The sequence below is a fragment of the Corvus kubaryi genome, unplaced genomic scaffold, assembly GCF_017639235.1.
Source record: "Corvus kubaryi isolate FWS band 111438036 unplaced genomic scaffold, C.kubaryi_AGA036_p1.0 37216, whole genome shotgun sequence".
Taxonomy (NCBI): domain Eukaryota; kingdom Metazoa; phylum Chordata; class Aves; order Passeriformes; family Corvidae; genus Corvus; species Corvus kubaryi.
This window is the reverse complement of record NW_024581061.1, coordinates 1,896,253-1,917,072: the sequence shown is the minus strand read 5'-3', so window position 1 is coordinate 1,917,072 and position 20,820 is coordinate 1,896,253. Positions and strand designations below refer to the sequence as shown.

General features: G+C 38.1%; 1 protein-coding gene across 8 annotated transcripts in view; it reads right to left on the bottom strand.

Moving 5' to 3' along the window:
• CHD7 (chromodomain helicase DNA binding protein 7) overlaps window positions 1-20,820 on the bottom strand; it is a 131,826-nt gene that overhangs the window by 31,176 nt on the left and 79,830 nt on the right. For 7 of the 8 annotated variants that reach the window (XM_042022594.1, XM_042022592.1, XM_042022591.1 and 4 more), the window contains 9 exons: window positions 17,221-17,359; window positions 13,715-13,852; window positions 12,569-12,634; window positions 7,551-7,606; window positions 6,032-6,146; window positions 4,572-4,655; window positions 3,500-3,637; window positions 3,282-3,403; window positions 2,600-2,843 (listed from right to left, as the gene is read on the bottom strand). In XM_042022594.1, coding sequence (XP_041878528.1) covers window positions 2,600-2,843; window positions 3,282-3,403; window positions 3,500-3,637; window positions 4,572-4,655; window positions 6,032-6,146; window positions 7,551-7,606; window positions 12,569-12,634; window positions 13,715-13,852; window positions 17,221-17,359 — 1,102 coding nt within the window. The remainder of the gene's footprint in view (window positions 1-2,599; window positions 2,844-3,281; window positions 3,404-3,499; window positions 3,638-4,571; window positions 4,656-6,031; window positions 6,147-7,550; window positions 7,607-12,568; window positions 12,635-13,714; window positions 13,853-17,220; window positions 17,360-20,820) is intronic. The other variant, XM_042022596.1, reaches the window with a different exon arrangement.

Sequence of the window (20,820 nt, the reverse complement as noted above, 5' to 3'; positions counted from 1 at the left end):
AATGATGCTGCTAAAATCATGTCTTCTTTCTCTCCCTTTTTGTCTCCCATCATATGCCCAGTAATGGTACTTTGGAGAATGCCAGAGTGAACACTACATGGGGACTCTTTATTTTCAGAACATGAAGAGATTCTTTCCCTGTAATTCGGTTTCTACCATGTGTTCCACAAAAAGCTGACAGTCAGACAAAGAATTGAACACAGAAGGTGATTTTGTGACATATTTAAGCTAGCTGCCACCAAAAGGATGAGTTTTCCATTTCTCTTTTATCCCTAAATGTAGTAATTGTCTGATCTCCTCTTAAGCCAGTTCAGGGAGCAAAGCCAGCAGAAAATTATTCATTTTTTCTGGACCATGAGTGCTTTGTCATTACTTGCTATGGAGTCAAATGACTACCACGCTCATTGCATGAAGTGAGTTAAGCATATAGCAACGGGGGAACAAAACTTTCTGCTGCATCTTGCTGTAGATGCTTTTAGTTGCCTTTAGATCAATGAAACAAAACTGCCAAAATAAGAATCTGCACAGTAAGTGGGATTTCTCAGATGACATTCCTTCGGGTTTCATACTAAGTAACTGCTGTATCCTAAGGGGAAGAACATGCTGAGAACAAGCACCACTCGAATAGAAACAAATATGAATTTTAACACAGGAAGCAATTCAGCAGACAGTATTTGTATAAACCTAAATTTTTTAATTATATAAAATATCAATCTCTGCTAAGAAATTACTTTAAAACCAGAAAAACTGATTTCAACCACATTTCATTTGTGTATTATACATCTAGGTAAGAAACTAAATGTGATAATTATCATAAAAAATATTAGAGATTAATAGAATGGCCTGGATTAGGACCTTAAAGATGATCTAATTCCAACCCTCCTGCTGTGGACTGGGACATACAGAACTTCTCTGGGCCACTAGATCTCAACATAGCAACTGTTATTCAAATAGATCTTCAACAAAACACATAGGATTTTCATTTGAAAGTTTCTTTGATAAATTGCTGAGAAAACACTTATTTTCTAGACCAAACAGCTGTAACTTCTAACTAATATAAATTACTACGTGTTTCTCTGCTCTAAGTATGTAGTTCTATTCCTGTTTGCCATAATGGCACGTCAAGTTGTGCCACAGTTATCACCTTCAAAAGAGTTTTTAATCATTTTTTTACCTATAAAAACATATTTTCTATCTTGCAATCACTCTCATAGCTTTGCTCTAAGACTCTGGTTTTTCAACACTCTTTGAGGATATGAAGTGAGAACTAAGCAGAACTGGAGTACCCATCACATCACTGACAAAGAGAAGAATGCTGTAACTTCTCTCATCTTTATATTAAAGATTTGTTTCCTCCTACACACTTGCACTCCACTAGCCCTTTCAACCACTGTGTCATAGTATGAACTCATGTTTAATTGGTAATGTGCCATGACACAAAAAGGATCTGCTTTTGTCTTGCAGCCTTCCCAGAGCTGAGCTCTCCCTACGGTAAGAATCATCTTCATTCCTTGTCCACAGACAGCCTTAAATTTAGCTATTCTGAGTATTGCTAGATTGGATCCAATTTATTAAGTAATACAGCTTTCTTTGTATCCATGAACTGTCTTAATCATTTACCACTCTCCACATCTCTGTGTCATTTGAAAACTTCCTCAGTAATGATTTTATGTTTTCTTTCAGATCATTGCTAAGCTATATAGCTCATGGATGTGAACCAATCCCTGAAGAACTATGCTGGAAATGCAAATCATTTCTCATTAACAATTACATTAAGGAGTATCAGCTAGCCAGTTTTAAATCCACTTAATGTGTGCCATATTGATTTTATATCCTTCTAGTTTATTAATCAAAATGTTCAGTGGTGTAAAATGAAACACTTTAAAGAAAATCTAAATGTATGAATTCACCACTATCAATTTTTAAAGTTCAGTTGAAAATAGTACTCCACAGGTTGAACTTCCACTCTTTTTCTCTCTTACATGAGGAAGATTTTATTGTTTTGGAGTAACATTCAATGTATGCACATTTTATTTTCCCCCAGTTCTGTTTACTCTGGGAAAAGCCAGGAGTAGGGATCTGTTGCTCTTCTTAGCTTCTGTTTTCCAAATAATTTTCTGTTTCTATGCCTAGTCTTTTCTGTTTTTCTTCATTACAACTATTCAACCTAAGCACAGTAACACAGATTCAAAATATATCTGACTTACAAAATTTGATAAAGAAGCATTGACAAGTTTAATTTCTGCAAGCAGGTCTTTCCTGGAATGGTAGGCAAAGATTGATTTTTAAGCTTAGTTCCACTTAAAGGAGTTTCTCCATTAAGAATCTCTTCTGCCAGCTCTCCTCAGAAATGCAAAATAACAAAAACCTTGCATGAAAGAATGAAACTCTAAAACAAAAATTGCACCATCTCTTGGTGCCCCTTTATTTCCAGAGATATACTGGCCACTATTAAAAAGCATTCTTAATACATGCATCTGTATTTCTAACTGAAATCTAATATAACAGTACTGAAAAACTAATTGATGCTTAAATTAATAAACAACTGTAAAGCATATACAAAAAAAAGAGAAAAAGAAAAGTCATGAAAAGCTTTTACCTGTGGATCTTTGAAATACATTTCATACAACTGAATGGTCCGCCGACTCGCTTGACTCCCATGATACACAACCACATTCAACTCTGTCCAGGTGCGGAACTCCCTTTCCCAGTTGGGAATTGTGGACAATGGTGCAATAACCAAGAAAGGACCATGGATTCCTTTCAAATATATCTCATAGAGAAACGTAATGGACTGGATAGTCTTTCCCAACCCCATTTCATCTGCTAAAATGCAGTTTCGTCTGAAAGCAATAATAAAAACAGTCTGAATGATTTATTCCCAACTTAAAACATAGAACATCAGTAAGGCGATAACAGGAATAAACCAGATATTTCTAGAATGAAAAGGCATCTTAACATTTTTGCATTTTAAGTAACTGTTATGATTTGTGATGCAGTCAGCATGGATATATCTCTTCCATGTATCTCTCAATTTCACAAGGGGGAGGAAGGGGCAGCAGGGGCATGCATGAACCCAAAGCACTTGCCACAGAAATCTGTCAGAAATATTCACGTTCCACCCCAAATTAGTTTGTATACGACTCCTGCTGCAAAAAATCTGCCATGTAAATGATTCTAAAATCTCACTTTAGTAGGTTACTTTCAAAGGTTGCTATTCCAAGGTAAGCTATAAAAGCTTTTCCAAAGCAGGATTTAGTAGTAAGCAATGTTTTACATACGTGTTGTACCAATTGAAAAGAAGCCAGTTTACTCCCTCCAACTGGTATTCCCTGAGTTTGTTATTGTTTTTATACTCCCTGGAACTCTCCGATTTCTTCCAGTCATCGGCAGGAGGTCGCTCCTGTTTCAAATACAGCAAATCCCATTAGTGGTTTCTAAAAGACCACATTACTTTACTATTTTCAAATAAAATCCTCTATATAGAGCCAATTCTTACCACACGCTCCATTTCTGGCTCCCTAGACATCAGTTTCTCAAATTCTTCGATCTTGGCTTGGTCGATGTCTTGCTTGAGCTCCCAAGTGCTGTCCTCATAAGGAAGCGAACACCACTTCACCAGATAATGTGTTACAGGCTTTGTTAAGACAAAAATTACATTACATCACAATACAGAAAGAAAAAAAGTGTAACCATTTTTACAGGAGATCTGCAGGCAAGACAAAGTTCAAAAAGCTTGATCAGACCTGAATGTCTGACTCAGCCAAAAGGATAAACAGCAGGCTGACACCTTGACGACCTAGTGAAGTAAGATGACAACCTGGAGAATGCAGGCTCACCACCAAAATGAGCGTAACACAACATTTGAAAACAGTAAGGTTAGACTAAAATTTAGAAGCAAAACAATATTAATTTTTCAACCCTTAAAATTTCTATGCTTTACTACATATTTACAAATCAACTGTTTTCTCTTATTAGCATCATCAGAAACTTCACAACAGACAAATAAACCACCAGCATTCACTGACAGAGCACACATGGAAACAGTGACGCTGCCAGTGAAGCTTTCTATTCTCCCAGGATCAAAAAGGAATCTCCTGGAAGACAAAACCATCTCTTTTGCAGAACAAGTCATTAAAAATGAAGAAACAGCAAGTTCAGGACTTCTTCTGTAACAGGTAGTCTAAACAATGTCTAAACCATTATGACATTTAGCTAAGACTCTTTCTTGCAATTTTCATTTAAATTCTGCATTACATGCATGGACATCATATTTCTACCATATTAAATATCACTTCTTTGTTGTTGTTGCTTTATGGTTGGTTGTTTTGTGTTTTTTTAAATATAGGTAAGAAGTTATAAGAAGTTTGGAATTCTCACTTAACCCCCTTTATTTAAGGGAAACTGCTACATCAACCAATGTTTTCTCAAACATGTTCCTATTTTATACATACATATATATCATGGTACTTTCTGTAAGTGTTTAATATATTCTAATTAACATATTTCTAAACAATAAATTCTAAACGCAGTGTCTATATGACTAGAGATGCACTACAAGTTTTGTTTACCTCTCCATTATCATCTGTGCTACGTGAAAAATCCATGATTCGATCAACTTCCACATAATCTGGATTAAAAAGCTCATCATCAATCTGTTCAAGGAGAGAGGCAAAAATATAAAAGATATCTCTATTAGCCCTTCCTGAGAGGAAAAATGATTATATATTTCATCAGGCAATAATATTTTGGGTCACGGTGACACAGAATTTATATTTGGCAAACTTCAACATGTTAATTGAAATGCTACAATTCAGCAAGATCATTCCCCGTGAGGGAATCAGACTTCTCAGACTTTGTTAACTGGGCCTCTTAATTACTGTGTGAAACCTTTTACTGTGAGAGAATGTTTAAGAATATTTTAAATGAAGTGTGAAATTACAATTCACTAATGAGCAATCGAAAAGGCTTATGGCATGCAATGCATTTAGCATTCTTGAAAACTACAGCTTGCAATAAAGAAATAAGAGCCTTGTACACTAAGTGCCTTTGGATTATTTTAACTACAGGAATTGCCTAACTGCTTTACAAGCAAGATTCAAAGATTATTATTTCAAAAAACAGAGAAAACACAATGCATGCATACACAGTTTCTCCAAAAATCACAATTTTTTAGGTTTGTTCTTATGCTTTAAACAACTTACAGGATTCTCTTGCATACTAAAGCATTGCATTTAATTTTATAGTTTAAAGATCCACTCCAACAGAAGAGAGAGACAAAAGGTTGTTTTATATTAAAGACTGCATATTTTAAAAGCTTTTTCTAAAACAAGGACAAATTCCAAATATTTACAATAACTTGTGACCCACTTGAAAACAGATTAAAAAAACAAAATAGAAACAATTCCAGGTATCTTCACTTAGAACAGATGAAAGTTTTCAATTTGCAACAGGTTTTTATTTCAGCTTGAATGGTATAGTAAAAATAAATATAAAGAAATAAATACAGGAGCTCGTGAACACAACTTTTTTCTTCTAAAAGACAGCATTTTTCTAAAAGGTAGTCTTTCAGAGACAGAAATCAGCAGATCTTGTCTTTTATTGACAGGACCCCTGCCACATTACTGCTTGTGGCTCTAAGTGAAATTAAATTGATGATAAAAAGCTTAGAATCCCTAGTGAGCAGCAGTCCATAACACAGAAAAATGGCATGCATTTCTTCTGGCATAATCAGCTCCTGAGAAAAAAAGACATGGTACTGATTCAGTCAGGCTTACAAGGCAAATAACTAGCCACTCACTTCAAGGGCAAAAAACAAAACCAAAAAGTATAGGAAAAAGTATTCAGTCAGGATAGATCATTTGACTTTCATAAGCTTGCAAGACTTGCATCCAGAATGGTTATGCTTTATATCGGAATAAGTGCTACTGATATATCACACAGTTATTCACAATGTTCTGCTTGTATACAGAACAAGAACTCCTAAAAATATTCCTTAAACACCCAAAAGAAACAAACAAAAATATCGTACTTCGGAAAGGAATTTATTCTGGCCCTGTTTTGCTTTAAACCGCTTAATCTTCTGCTGAATTCTCTTGTCTTTGTCCAGCTCTTCCACAGATGCCCACTGACAGTGAAGGTAAGAACTAGAAGATGAAACAGAAAAATCTTACTCAAACTCTCCTTCCATTGCACTCCTTATGTATGCCACTAGTATAACTAGAACTTTCTGGCACGTGGTAGTGCTATGCTTGGAAAACTGGACACTATCTTCTTTATCATACAGATTATTAACCAATCATCTTCACTCAAAGTAATTACACTTACTAATAGAGAAACTTGTCAGGAAATAGAAACAACTCCCACTCAAAATTTAAATACATACCCTCTATACTTAGTTTGGCACAAAGCTAGGACAATTTTTACTTGGCATACTTAAAACATAATTACTATACAAGATACTTATGACAAATTCACTGTTTAGCATCATTTTCTAGCACAGAGAATAATATTCTAGCATTTTTATAAGTTAATGAAAAGTTGCAAATATTTTAAGTACTAACATCCTATATAATTTTTTTGTGAGAACAGCATTGTAACTCAAAATTGCTTGTGAGTCTTTTTGACAGAGAAAAGAAAACCCCTTGTAAATGCAGTTCCCCAGTAACAACACAGAATAAGGAAGAGCATCTCTGCCAAAGTGACTTGTCCCACTCCATAAATTTAGTCTGTCAAAAGTTCTATTGCTAAGACACAACAGTTAGCACAAAAATTATATGTCTATTTAATAGAACTAAACAAAGCATAATTAAGCAATTAAACATTATACAATAAACAATATAGTGCAAAAGGTACAAAAATGACAGCATATTTCAAGTAAAGTCAACTATGTGCAGTTAGCTGCCATAAGCTCCCTTAAAGCAGATTTCTGTCTCTCAGATAGAAAATTCGGTAAAAATAAACAAGGTGTGCTACTTTTCTACAAGAAAAGTGAGCTTATCCAGCTATGAAGTGTTTTATTTTAAGTACTGATTGCATTGCAGTTTCAGAGTCCAGAAGTGAAACAACACGCTGCTCTCACCACAATTACATTCCTCTCATGGAGGGGTAACGATCTGCTGGAATACTGAAAGCCATCTCATTTGTTTGTTATCTTAGACATTTTGTTCAACATAAATCTTGTTTTTGAAACAACACTAAGGGTTATTTTTGAGTAGTTTGCACACACTTTCTCTACGGTTGCAGTTAGACCTACACAGCTACACATGTGTTCATGAGCCTGCCTGCATACCGAGCCTTAAAGCATTTAATAGCAGAGCAATTTTATCTACGGATTTAATTCTGGAGAGAACACAAATTAAGACAACACTGTCAAACCCTGTACCACCAATGCAAGGTATTTCCCTGTTTATTTGTCACTGTTTTGGATTAAGCATTAGGTATGTTTAAAGTTCGATAATAAGTTGCATCAATTACAAAACGATTTTTGAAAGCTATTTGGAAGTTATGTGAACTTAAGGATAGCAGTCAAACCTGTGACTTTTACTTACAAGTTTTTGTACTTTACGTAGAATTCCTCTATTTCTACTTCCTCTCCATTTTCCATCTAAAAGAAAAGAAATGTTGAAACATGAATTAAATCTGTAAACGGCCCAATTTAGTAAACAATTTAAAAACTATCTGAGATATGGACTACGGTACTCACATAGAGACACAAGTGGAGGTGTAGGAAAAGATTTGTGGGGGAGGACATGGGTGAGGAGTTTCCTCCAGCTGCTTACCCAAGTACATACTGCACTGCTTACTACAACTTCCAAGACATGAATCATTTGAACTCCTCCCTAACCACATGCAGCTTCATTCACAACCTCACCCCAAATCTGGCTTTCTGCCAAACCCACAGTGTTAAGTAGAAGCCAAGTGTACCATTTTCTCAGGCAGCAGCCAATTAGCAACTGCACTCCTGAATGCCATATGTATTATTTTTGGCTGGCTCATGGCAACTTTACATTGTGGGTTTTGTAATGTTTTAAAAAAGAGTTTTAAAGGGGGTTTATTCCTCCATATAGTTAATAACTCCAAACAAGAAGCCATATAAAACTAAACCTTATACCTATGCTAGAATTTTAGTGCATCAGTGTTCATGGCTTTAGTTTTACTCAATGGTGCAATTAAATTCACTCAGGCAAGATGTCTCACATACAGAGCAGCCAAATTAAATTAACACCAAAAACTACATTTAAAGCAAGGTTAAAGTTGTGATATAAACCAGCAAAACCAAGGGCATTCAGTGCTAAGGGTTGAGCTACCCTTAACTCATCCCTGGTGCCAAAGTATTGCATAACATATGGCATGTAATACTTTGTTGAATTAACCCAGCCATAGGACAAACTAAGGACAGTGCACCAGGCACACATTTAGAATTCGGTTTATGTCACAATATTAATGGTTTGTTTTTACTAATGAACTTTAGGAAAATTTTAAATAGAGTAGCATTTTCTGGTTCATACATTTCATCAGGGACAACAACATCGGTAATAACTACTGTATATGCAGCATTAAACATGCAAAACTGTTGACTGCTGTACAAATCAACATTTTTTGTATTTCTATATATATTTTAAAATATATACACACACACACACAAGAGGGACTACTCTGAAACTTTTATTTTTGTTTTGTCATCTTTAGTTGCTGGCTAAATGTTACCTCTATAGCAGTGCAATTAAAGAACAACAGTAGCAGCTGCATTAAACTGTGTTCTAGCACAGTAAAGTTCATGCACTCCTAGTCCCTGATTCACACAGTATTCCTTTACTTCCTGACTAGCAAGGGAGTTTCAGTTTAGCATTTATATCACTCCATTACAGTCTGCTTGTGTTCCTTCCTAGAGAAGGAAGCAACACCAAATTCCACCTATTTCTCCCTAAAGAAATGGAAGAAGATTCCTGGTGCTACTTCTTGATCTTTTTGAATCTTCTGTCGAAGAAGAAAAGCTGTTCAAACTATCCTCTAAACCTAAATACAGGGAAGAAACTTCTATGACACTTACAAAGACACTGTCAAAGGAAGGAATCTGAAGACCATCAAGATGTTTTTTAAACAAAAAATTGAGAAGAGTCTTTCTCAAGATTATATTAATATTTAGAGATCAAAACTGCATTGAAAAAAGAAGCTGGAGATCACATTACCTGAACCTATTCACTGCCCTGAGGCAAAATTAGTCTTTAAGAAGTCAACCTTAATTTTAAGACATTAACTTCTTTTATTATCTAAAATGTATTACAGCCAAATCTCTTTGATTAGTGTTAAACCAGAATGCTTTGAGATCCATCAGTATTACAATGACAACATCATTAAACACCTTTACATAGAGGTTTCATAGTAACCAACTTCACTCCCCTCAACAGCATTTCAGTCAAATGTATTTTTTGTCAGCTGCCAACTTAATAACAATAATTTGCAATGCAGATCTTGATAAATTCTGTAACTCTCATAAGTAAAACACACTTGTATTGTCTAATAGGTAATAACTGGTCTATGTTATTAGATGTTTTATGAGAGTGCATCAAAGATTCACCTAAGCAAAAAGTATTTCAGAAAAAATATTTTTAAAATCTTAGTCTGGCATTTAGCACCTATGCCCTCCTCCAAAAATCTAATCAAATTAAAATTGTCAGCACTCAAGCAGAGGTTAACAGTACATCAGTTTAGGGTATAAGAGACAGCAGCTTATGCCTCTGATGTCACTGTGCACCCACCACTACCCGTACATTTACTTGAACCAGGTAAAAAGGTGAGATAGAACATTTATGCAAATTCTCCCCAAAATGATTACACAGACATCCTAAAATAACACATGGCAGACTTGGGCAATGCAGGACACTTCAAATTATCACTTCCAGGTGCGACCAGATCTGATTCACAGTCTCTGCAGATAATTGAAGAAATAAATGACCCCTTCATTCAAGCAAATATTTAAAAGCACATTATCTTGCATGCCATTGCCACAGAGGTGATACAGTAACACTGCTAATGCAAAAGTTAGTTGTGTAAGCCACTCAGGTGTAGATACAAAAGCTTGGGGGGAAAAAAAGCCAAAAAAACAACCAATCAACCAAAAAAAAAACCTAAGAAAAAAACAAACCATGAGAAAACCCCAAACCACCACAACTATCAACTACCAGAAAAATAGCAGACAACACATTAGTAACAGATGCAAAGCAACACACAAAACCCAGTTACCTCAATTGATACACAGCACTAAATTGTAAACTGATCAGTTTGAGGAAGAGATGTAGGTATTGTACACATTACAATTAGTTCTAATTCTCACGTGTACTAGGAGGCAAAAAGAGACATTCACACGTGTAACATGCAGGTACAGGGTTCTACAGACTCCCTGTCTTTCCACAATATGTGCTATTTGTGCTGGATAGCATAATCAGTTCTAGCTATTCCTTTTCAAAGTTAAGAAGCAGGAAGTCAAAAAGGATTGAATGAAAAATTTCAACATCCAAACTCATCAGCTTTGGAAAGAGAGTGATACATGTACTTAATGCTTTCTGCAAGAAGACGGAATATTCAAAGGAATTCAATATTCCATGTTAAGAACAACTGGGAAAACTACTGTCTTTTTTACTTCAAACATGAACTCAGTTCTAACTTTTACTCTGTATGTTTCAAAAATGGCTGCAAGTACAGTGCTGCATCCTATCTAACTCCAGAACTAGACTAAGGCTATTTCTCAGAAAACCAGCATGATTTTATGATAAGAATACTGCTCCAAAAGCATATTCATTATCTAATGTCCTTTACTTGAATGCAACATCTTTGTTACAACGTAATCCACTGAAAGGTTTCCTAGTGAAGCCTCTCCTCATGTTTATTTTATGCACTGGTCCTGATCGCAGCAATTTTACTTTGATTAGTAATCTAAAAACCAGGGTTTTGATGACGTTAGTAAGAGTGTAAAAGACCTTTAATAAAAGCACAGTTGGATATTTCAGATGTTAAATATTAACATCCTGAAATCCTTTTTTTTTTTTTTTTTTTTAATTTGGAGAAGAGGGTTGGGGAGAAGAGCAGGGAAAGAAGAGACACCCCTCAAACCTGCAAATACAATCCATAAAAAACATTAAAGAAAAAGCTCAAAATAGAGCTTGTCTCCAGCAGAGCTTGCAATCAAAGACATGTAAGCAGCAGACCAACCACTTCCCACAAACTGCTGCAAAATACACACTCCCCATGAGTAATCACACCTTTGTTTGCAGGGGAGAGGAAGAAGGGAAGAATAATTGGTGAAAAACAGCTTCCCATGTAAAGACATTTATGAAAGAACCACGTTCTCCTCTCCTGTCTAGTAGACCATCAGGACAACTAAATACTCACTTTGTATTACTTCAAGTTTATCTGAAAAATAAGCCTATGGTTTGAAACACAAAATACAGCTCTAGACTTAAAAAAAACAAATAAAAAAAAAAACAAAACAGAAAAAAACTCCAAAAGGCCCTAGAAGTTTTACGCTGTGCAAGATGCATAAACAGGTCAGATTAAATCACAGGCACTCATGACATTGAACGAATGTAGGTTTACAAAACTGTTAATGATGTTAGGACAACAGGAATAAAATTGAACACACACACCCCACGCCGCCCAAGAAAACCAAACAAAAACCCAAAACCAAACCCCAAACCACCACAACATTGAATAAAACATCTATGAATAAAGGCAATTTTCCCTTCTCCAATGTGAAAATTAACACTGAGGAAAAGATGAGTTTCTGGTTAACTAAGATCCACATGATGTCATATCTGCATAAGTCAGACAATTTTCTGTCCAACTGTAGCGCAAGTCAGAGAATTAGCTCCACAAAAGAGTCTATAAATATAATCATGCCTTTTTTGGAGTAAGTTCTTTTTTACTTCCTTCTCAGAGTTCTAATACTTTGGAAGTGCAAAGGCCTTCCTTCAAGTTGTGAAGCAGGTTAGAAAAATCTGTAAGCAAAATAAGAACCTAACTAGGAAAAAGGGCAAAATTGTAAGGGAACCACACTGAACTTGAGTGTTTCTTTCACCATCTTAGCACAGTGAAAAGGAAGATATTCATCACCTGTGTACATATCATACTTGGTCACTTGTAAATCTGTTTCAGCTGCTAAGCACAACTGCCATCAAAAGATACAAAAATTATGGACAAGGGTTTTTGTTTACTAGAAAAGGCAGATGTTTGGGATACAGGAGAGTTCTCTCATTCCTCAAACTCCTATGGAATATCACTCTGAAATGAAGAGCACCACAGATTTCACCCAGGCACGTATATTTGCAAAAATCAAATTTTTCATCCAACAAAAGCAAGAAATTAGTAAAAGATTAAACAATCTGGTATGCGTATGTCTACTGAAAAACATGTTGCATACCCTCTGAAAACACTTTCAGGGAACCTCTTCTATTCAACAGAACAGATTTTTAATTGGGAATATCTGAGGTATTTTAAGAACTCAGTAAGGGCTTCAGCACAAATATGCTTAGCCTATTTAAAAATATGGGGGGAAGGGGATTTGTTTTACCTTTTTCTTGACTAAACGGCTACTCATGATTTTCTCCACAACAGGACCTTCAGCATCAGCAGATTCCTACATCATAAACAGCATACAAGAGTTATGCAAGTGCACCTCTGTTAAAGACTTCCTTTATTAGAAAAACCTTAAAATAATTTTTTGTAACAGTAGCTTAATACCAAGAGGACATTTTCCCCCTAGCATGAGAACTTTAAGGATTCAAAGAGATTTAATGCCATAATAAAGGATTGAAGGATACTTGTTTGAGCCCATTTTGAAGACCTAATGCAACTCCAGCTCTCTCAGTTAAGGCTGACATGCACAGACAAACAAATGTTAACATCACGAGAAGTTCTCCTCTCCTAAAATAATACATGCTTTCAGCACCATACAGTCTAAACAGGAGATGATGTTCAGAAGCTCTAGTTGGCTGTGCAGGTGTCCCACACAATTGCTCTCAAAACTGCCTGCAATTCTGTATTACATTAATTCACTATTACAACAGGAGGCAAACCATCCAAATTCTCTTTATGATAAGACACAATTAACAATGGAGATCACATACAGTATTTCACAAGGCTTAACAAATTGCCAAATGAAATACCAAAGAACATGTATATATTCTCCAATAGGTCATCAGTTAAATGAAGTAGTTCTTTGAAAAAGCACTACAAAACAATGAGATTGTTACAACAGTCATTCCTACAGTATTACCCCTCATCTTATTCAAACTATTTTATCCATCATTTACATTGCACAGAGAATAAAGTACCCTGCTGGGTACTACAAGGCAGTAATTTCATAAAGGAGTTCTTATGGTGCCTAGCAGCAGGGGACAAGCTTGAGTGGTTTATTAAAGTCACAGAAGCCAGACCACTGAATTCACAGAAGTAAATTCAAGACTCCTAGCAGTACAGTTTAGCTTTCCTTTAGCTAGGGACCACTAATTTCAAAGAACTCAGCCTGAACTTTCAAGCTGCATATCATCAGCTTGCAAACAAAGCCATGAGTTCCTATATTTTTTTAAGAATGCAAAAACAAATGTCTTCTGGCACACTGTGTCAACCATGTATGAATATAATTCAGGAAAAGGGCCCATATTTGATCACTGAGTGCTGCAGCTACAGCCACCTTTCCAGTCTATTCATATCTGACCTGTTGCTCTGACTGAGAAGTATTTGAAGGAGAGTCTCTTCCAGCAGCATCAGCATCATCAGCCTCCTCATCTGAAATCTTGAACTCCAGGTCTTCGGTATAACGCTTCCTCTTCACCTGCCTGCTGGAGCGTCGTTTCTGAAAAGAAAACATTAATCCTTTTCATGAGAAACAAAACTGATAAGCAGCAGAATAACTGAGAAGACTTCTCTGTGTCTCAAATACACTAGTGTGCAGTAAATGCTGTGATTTCTACAGCACCCTGGTAGAAGTAATGGACTCAGGACCCCCTACTATTCCGAATTCCTGCCTGGTAGCTATTCTTAAATTCTGTAAGCAAAAAACAACAAAAAACCTAAAATGAAGCAAAAAACCAACCACGAACAAAAATCGATTTTATGCTTGTTCCAAGTTGGAAAGTGGGGGGGGCGGGGATTGTTTCACTTTTTTAAATATTACTAAAACAATGTTAGCCTATCTCAGAAAGCAATTAAAACCCAAGAAGTTGCACCTCTCCATTCACATCTCTAACAAACTTTGACAGATGGCCAACGCAGGAGCCAAACACCACCTTTCCACAGCATGGCCCACTGTGTTGCTAAGCAGTGACAACACACTTTCTTCCTCTCCCCATCCGCCCAGTCATACCAGGATTATCTTGTAGGGGAAACACAACAAAATACGATTTCCTTACTTCACTGACCCAGCACTGTTCAGAAAGGCATCCTGCAGCACAGCATGGGAAAAGACCCCAAACTAATAGAGGAGAATGGAAAACTTGAACCACCCCAAATTGAAAACATGATTTCTGTGTTCCCACACCCTCACCACCAGGATGAGAGACTGCTTCAGCAAAACTGCACAAAACAACCTGTAAAATACACAAGTATGCATTTCACAGAATTTGTACCTTGATGCTCGGTGCTGGGTATTGTTATCTACAACAATAAAATTCAACTTCCCAGATAATCTGCATCAGGTTATACATTTGAAAAGCTGTAAGCATATGTTGTTGAAGGAAACGGTCAACTGAGCATCAAATATCTCAATGGAGTAATGTATATATTAAAATTATAATATATCAACTGTTAAAAAAACCCCACCTTAATGACTTGATACACCATTTATTTATATATTTAACACTATTCATTTATACATCTTTCTCAGCTACCACACCTCCTCACTGGTACATGAAAATACTTACGTAGCTTGTTTAACAGACTTATGCACCCAAGTTTCTCAATATACATAGACAAAGTCAAATATTTACTTTTAGATAGCTAATCATGCTTTTAAAAGCATAAATACCTGATGCACTTTACAAAATTAGAATTTATTTATTTAACTGAAAACGAAAATTTTGAGCAAAGGTTAAGCTTACATCACCCTTTTAAACAATGGTGATGTGGCTTCTTCCTTTAACACAGTAACTTACGGGGGTTTCCACAAAACAATATTTTTATACTTCAAAATAGATAACACTTGACAAATTTGCATCTTGATTTACATGATCACTGATGGGAAAATACCAATTTTCTTCTGACTCTGTAGGTAAGTCTTACCATTACTTTTGGTGACAAAAATCTCTTCTTCCATTTCCCTAACAGAAATAATACCTAAAACATAATGGAAGCCTTTACTTGATTTTTTTTTTTTACTTGATGAACTTCCTGTTTCCTCTTACATTCATATGTGGTTTTGCAATTGTTATGCACTGTTGTCAGAAACTAAGCATATGTTTACCTGCATCAGATTAACTTGCTAACTGATCTATAGGTAGAAAGGTGAATAACAGGTTTGATAATGGAATATAAAAAAATCTGCAAAACATACAAAGGCAAGTATTTCTCCTCTTTAAAGAAAACAGTGTATCACTATGCACTACTACATAATATCACTACAGAAGGCCCGGGATTTAACACTAAGAATGCAACTGTGTTTTAGACAACTGAGTAACATCAATCTTGGTTGAGAAATGCGTAACAAGTTTATTAACTGTAGCTGTCCTAGCAAACATGGTTGGAACCATTTCCTAAGTTCATGCAAACAAGTACAGGTGCTGTATAGCATGAACAGTACAAGAAAGTATTAAGAAAACAAAAAGTTTCCTGAAATACTTTGTTACATTTAATTTAAAAGTGATGCAAGTACTCTAGCACTTCTACTTGCCAAAAAAAAAAAAAAAAAAAAAAAAAAAAAAAAAAAAAAAAATCAAACAATGTTTATCACCCAATTGTGTTTGACAAAGAGAAAGTTTTTGTTCCACTAGACTGAAAACCAGCAAACCATGCAGAGATGTTCAATTGTAAATAGAATATAATCACCTACAAATTAACCCAAAAAAACCCATCAGCTCCAAAGTTTCTTCATCTTTTCCCTTAATCAGGCTGAGCGAGAATTGCAGCACTGGACAGAAAACTTACTTCTTCAAACATTTCAACATCTTCATGGTGTAACTCAACTTCTTTAATTCAGAACACACAGTTTGAAGGAGTCAGGAAGAACACTGTCTTCTGCTGCCTCTTTTGTTTTTAACCAGAATATACTAGATTGCTCACATTTCCTTATTTACTACATTCTTCTCGAAAATAATGGGAGGAAAGGCATAAACCATGCTAGTGTAGGACAACTGTTTGCCAAAGTCTTCACCAGGCTACTCTGACCATTCCCAACTGATCATCAGTCTGAACATCTCTCATAACCAGAAGCAACCCATCCACAACCTGATGTGTAATGGACAAATGTAGTGGATTCAACGTACACTGGTATGACTACATAGGAATCTCATACTTCCCCCACCTCAATTTGTCCCCACCTCTTCATGAGGGGATTTTTATTTCTAGTGCCCACTCTAACCGCTGCCAGCAGAAGCAAGCCAGGAGCTGACCACTTCTTAACATGTCTAATGACAGAGCACACAAAACTTGTCATACATGCTACTCTATTTCCAGATTTTCTTTACATGAAACAAAGTTTGGACAGATGGTGATTGGTGTACCGTGGTCAAGAAAAATTAATCAGCGTGAGCCCATGACTGGTAGTCCTGCAAAAAAAGCCCTTCATCCACTAAAGCAGTGTAGCTGCAAGTCCCTGACATGCATGTTTCCAACACTCTGCTTTGTCATGTCTCATTCTTGATTTCAGAAGGTTTGCAAAGCCAATGCAAGAATAAACACCAAGCTTATAAGCAAGACCTTGTAATAGAGCATGAAGTCTACAGAACAGAACATTCAGCATCATAACTGCAACAGTTATCGAAGAGAATGTGTGAAGACTCAGCAGCACCATACACATATCTGCAAGTAACAAGACTGTAAAGCAAAACTATGACAAAAAATACTTTTTTTTGTAAAATATTAACCCTGTTGATTTTCATTTCTCACTTTCTTTGAAAACAATACAAAAATTATCCAAATACCTGTACCTCTATAACAAAGATGATGAGAACTATTGTTTTATGCTTCTAAGTTGTCAAAGCCTACAATGAACTTCAACAATAGCATTACCTGAACCCCTGGATCATCTTCATCTTCAGGATGAGGTGACGGTGGTGGAGTTTTTTCCAAATCTGAGTTTTCAGAACCTTCCTTTCCCTTGTTAACCTTTTTCTTCGCAGCACTGGCTTCTGAATCTTGCTTCTTGCTACTAAAACAGAGGTATTTTTAATCAATATTTGTAGAAAAATATAAGCAAGAGGTGCTTAACAAAACAGTTGATCTGTGAGATGTTTGTTATGAGTGACTTTTTTATTTTCAACCGCCTTTCTTAAGTATTTCAAGGTAACTGCAAAATCAATGATGCATGGGCCATCACCACACATGCCTTAACAACACTCCTTGCTTCTTTCCTTCAAGACCTTAGACAGCGACACTCGATGTGTACTCAACAGGAAACTAAAAATGAGATGGGAAAAGAAGAGCTGCTCTCTTCAGAACCTGCACTTTCTGAAAGCAGTGTTTGGACAACCTGACACATGAGAAGAGAAACAGGGTTACGAATGTGCTTGTCTTATATTAACGGTGCAGACCAGGTAAGCAGAACCAGAGTAAGCGTTACCAAAACAAAGGACTGAATTCATCTTCTTCTGCAATCCTTGCTATTTCCAAGCAGGAAATGCACTTTAGTGTCAGTGCTGAGGGCACCCATACAGCCTCAATGCATGCAACTGCAGCTTGTACAGGGGGAAAATACACCCAGCTAGTATCTCAGCATCTACACAATACTAGAACGCTCTATCCACTGACAGTAGAGAAATGTTTTGGGGGTTGTTCCTTCCCTTCCTCCCCCATGAAAATGTTCACCACTTGAAGAGCTAGGACTGCATGTCTCCAACTGCACTCAGAGGCTTGAAAATGGGTGAAGATGGACATATCAAAATCCAGCTTTAAATACACTGTCACCAAAGCACACACTGGGATGATCTGCAGCATGGCAGGGGTGAAATTTTTAAATAGTAATGAAATCGATGATGTAAGTTAGTATTTTTAAACACATTTAGCCTTTGAGTCTGAGGCAGGTTTTTACTAGTTTTTTTGTGGTCAACCCCCAGCAGCCCATTACCAATGTGAGGGGCTTACTAAAGGAAAGTGTTGAGATGACTGACAGCAGAGCAGACCTGTGTGCTGGTAGCTGACGCATGGCAAGCACAGGTCACCAAGCGCTATATCAGCCACTTTTTTATGGCTTCTGCATTCTCATCACTTTAATTTCATACCTGGGAAACTGCCTAGGGTTTGTTCTTTCTTCATGATCCTCACATTTGTAATTTCTCATTTAAACATCAGCTTTAGGTTTGTTTGTTTTGATCAGCACATTAGCCCACCAATAGTGTATTTTGGAGCTGTAATTTAAAATTTCCCAATACAGTCACATGTCTCCTCAGGACTGTGACAACTTGGCTATGGTATATTTTCTCCTTGCAGCCTATGCTTAAACTAACAACGCTGATTTCCAAGTTAAAAAAAAAAAAAAAACAAAAAAAACAAACAACAAACAAACCTGCGTTTTGAACACGGATTTGTATTATTGCAAAATTGTCTCTACTCAGCCCTAGTGAGGCCACATCTGGAGTACTGTGTCCAGTTCCAGACTCCTCAGTAAAACAAAAACAAGAAGCTAGTGGAGAGGATACAGAAGAGGGGCACAATGATGACTAGGGGTCTGGAGCATCTCTCTTATGAGGAGAGACTGCAGTAGCTGGGCCTATTTAAAGAGAAGACTGAGCCCAGATAATCTACAGAGGTCACTTCCAACCCTAATAATTCTGTGATTCATTAATGCATATAAATATCTCAATACCAGGTGTCAAGAGGATGGTACCAGACTCTTTTCAGTGGTGCACAGTGACAAGACAAGTAGCAATGGCCAGAAACAAAAACAGAAGTTCCACCTCAACATGAAGAAGAACTTCCTTACAATGAGGGTGGCAGAGCACTGGAACAGTGAGGTCGTGGAGTCTTCCCCCTCTGGAGACATTCAAAATCCACCTGGACACCTTCCTGTGTCACCTGCTCTAGGTGACCCTGACTCGGCAGGGGGCTTGGATGAGATGATCTCCAGAGGTGCCTTCCAACCCTAACAATCCCGTGATCTTGTGAAATTAACAGGACTCGACACAGCTCAAAAAAACCCCACCTCAAACTGTGACAATTAAAAAAAAAAATTAAAATGAAAGGGGATGGGCGGGGGGAAGTTTGACACGGCGGAAAGAGCGCGGGCACAGCGGGGGCAGAGTTGGGCACGGCGGGAGGAGCGCGGGCAGAGGGCGAGCCCCGAGAGGCGGCGGGGCCGGGCAGCGCGCGTCCCTCCCTCCCTTCCCTCGCTCCCTCCCTCCCTCCCTCGGTGCCCGGCGGGCTCCCCTCCCTCCCCGCCGGCGCTTGTTTCCGCTCTGGCTGCCACCAATGGCACAAAAAGCCGCAGCTGAAGCGGGGCCCCCTTCGCCTTTTCATCCGCACGCCGAGAGCGCTGGCGTCGCCCCGGCAACCCGCGGCCACGTGACCAGCACCTGCTCCGCTGGCCGGCGGCCACCGAGCGCTGCCATCTGCTTCCCTCAATCAGCGCCCGCCCGCTCCCGGCACCTGCGCGGCCGCGGCACGGGAACCCCCACCGCACACACACCGGCTTTTATCAAATCACCGCGAAACCGCTTCCAAAAACACCAGCTACAAACTAAAAACCAAACAGCAACAAAACAAAACAAAGAAAAAACCCCGCTTTAACGCATTTCTCGAACTTGTTTAAATGGAAGGTGAAGATCGCCGCCAGGTGAAGCGCGCTGACAGCCCAGCGCCTTTCGCCCCTGACCCCCGTAAATCGGAGCGGGGCGCGCAATTAAAGCTCAGCCGTCGTGCCGTGCCCCCGGTGCACGGCCGCCTGTGAATAACAGGCTTAAAGCCGGGAAGAATAGCGTGGGCTAGGCGGGATAAAACACCAGCCTGCTGAAAGGCCGGGCAGCGCTAACGAGGGCCCGCCGACCCGCCGACCCACCGACCGCGCTGCGCTCCCGGCCGGCCGGGTGCAGACAAAGAGCCCGGCGCTGCGAGCAGGTCCGCCCCGACACTGGTTCCTTTCTGGCCTCTCAGAGACCCTTCCCTCTCCGAGCCATTCATGACCTGTATCTACCCCCGAGCCGTGCGCCTCGGCGTACACAGGCACTCTCGGCAACGGAGACGCGGCCGAAGAGATCGGACAGTTTCAAATCACTTCCCTTTCCAGGCCAGTTATAAACACACACATGAAAGAGCCACCAAACTGGGATGAACAAAGCCCGTGTGCAGCTCCACAGGGAATTTTAAGTTCTAAATTCAGCAACAGAATTGCTCTTTTTAAATGCACAGCTACAACTTCTTTGAAGGAAAGGGAAAAAAAAAGGTGGAGTAGAAATAGAAGAACAGCACTACCCTTCTAAATGCAGGGACACACTGCTTCCCAGTGCATCACACACCCAGGAGCTTCATCTGGCCAGTGGGAACATCAGCTTCCTTACATTGTCAGCAACTGTTCTTCATCTTCGCAGAGCCAGTGTGATTTGTTCCTGACAATTAAATGTACCCACTTTTGACTCAGCCTTTGCACTTTCCAGCAGATCATACTCAAGACCATTCAGG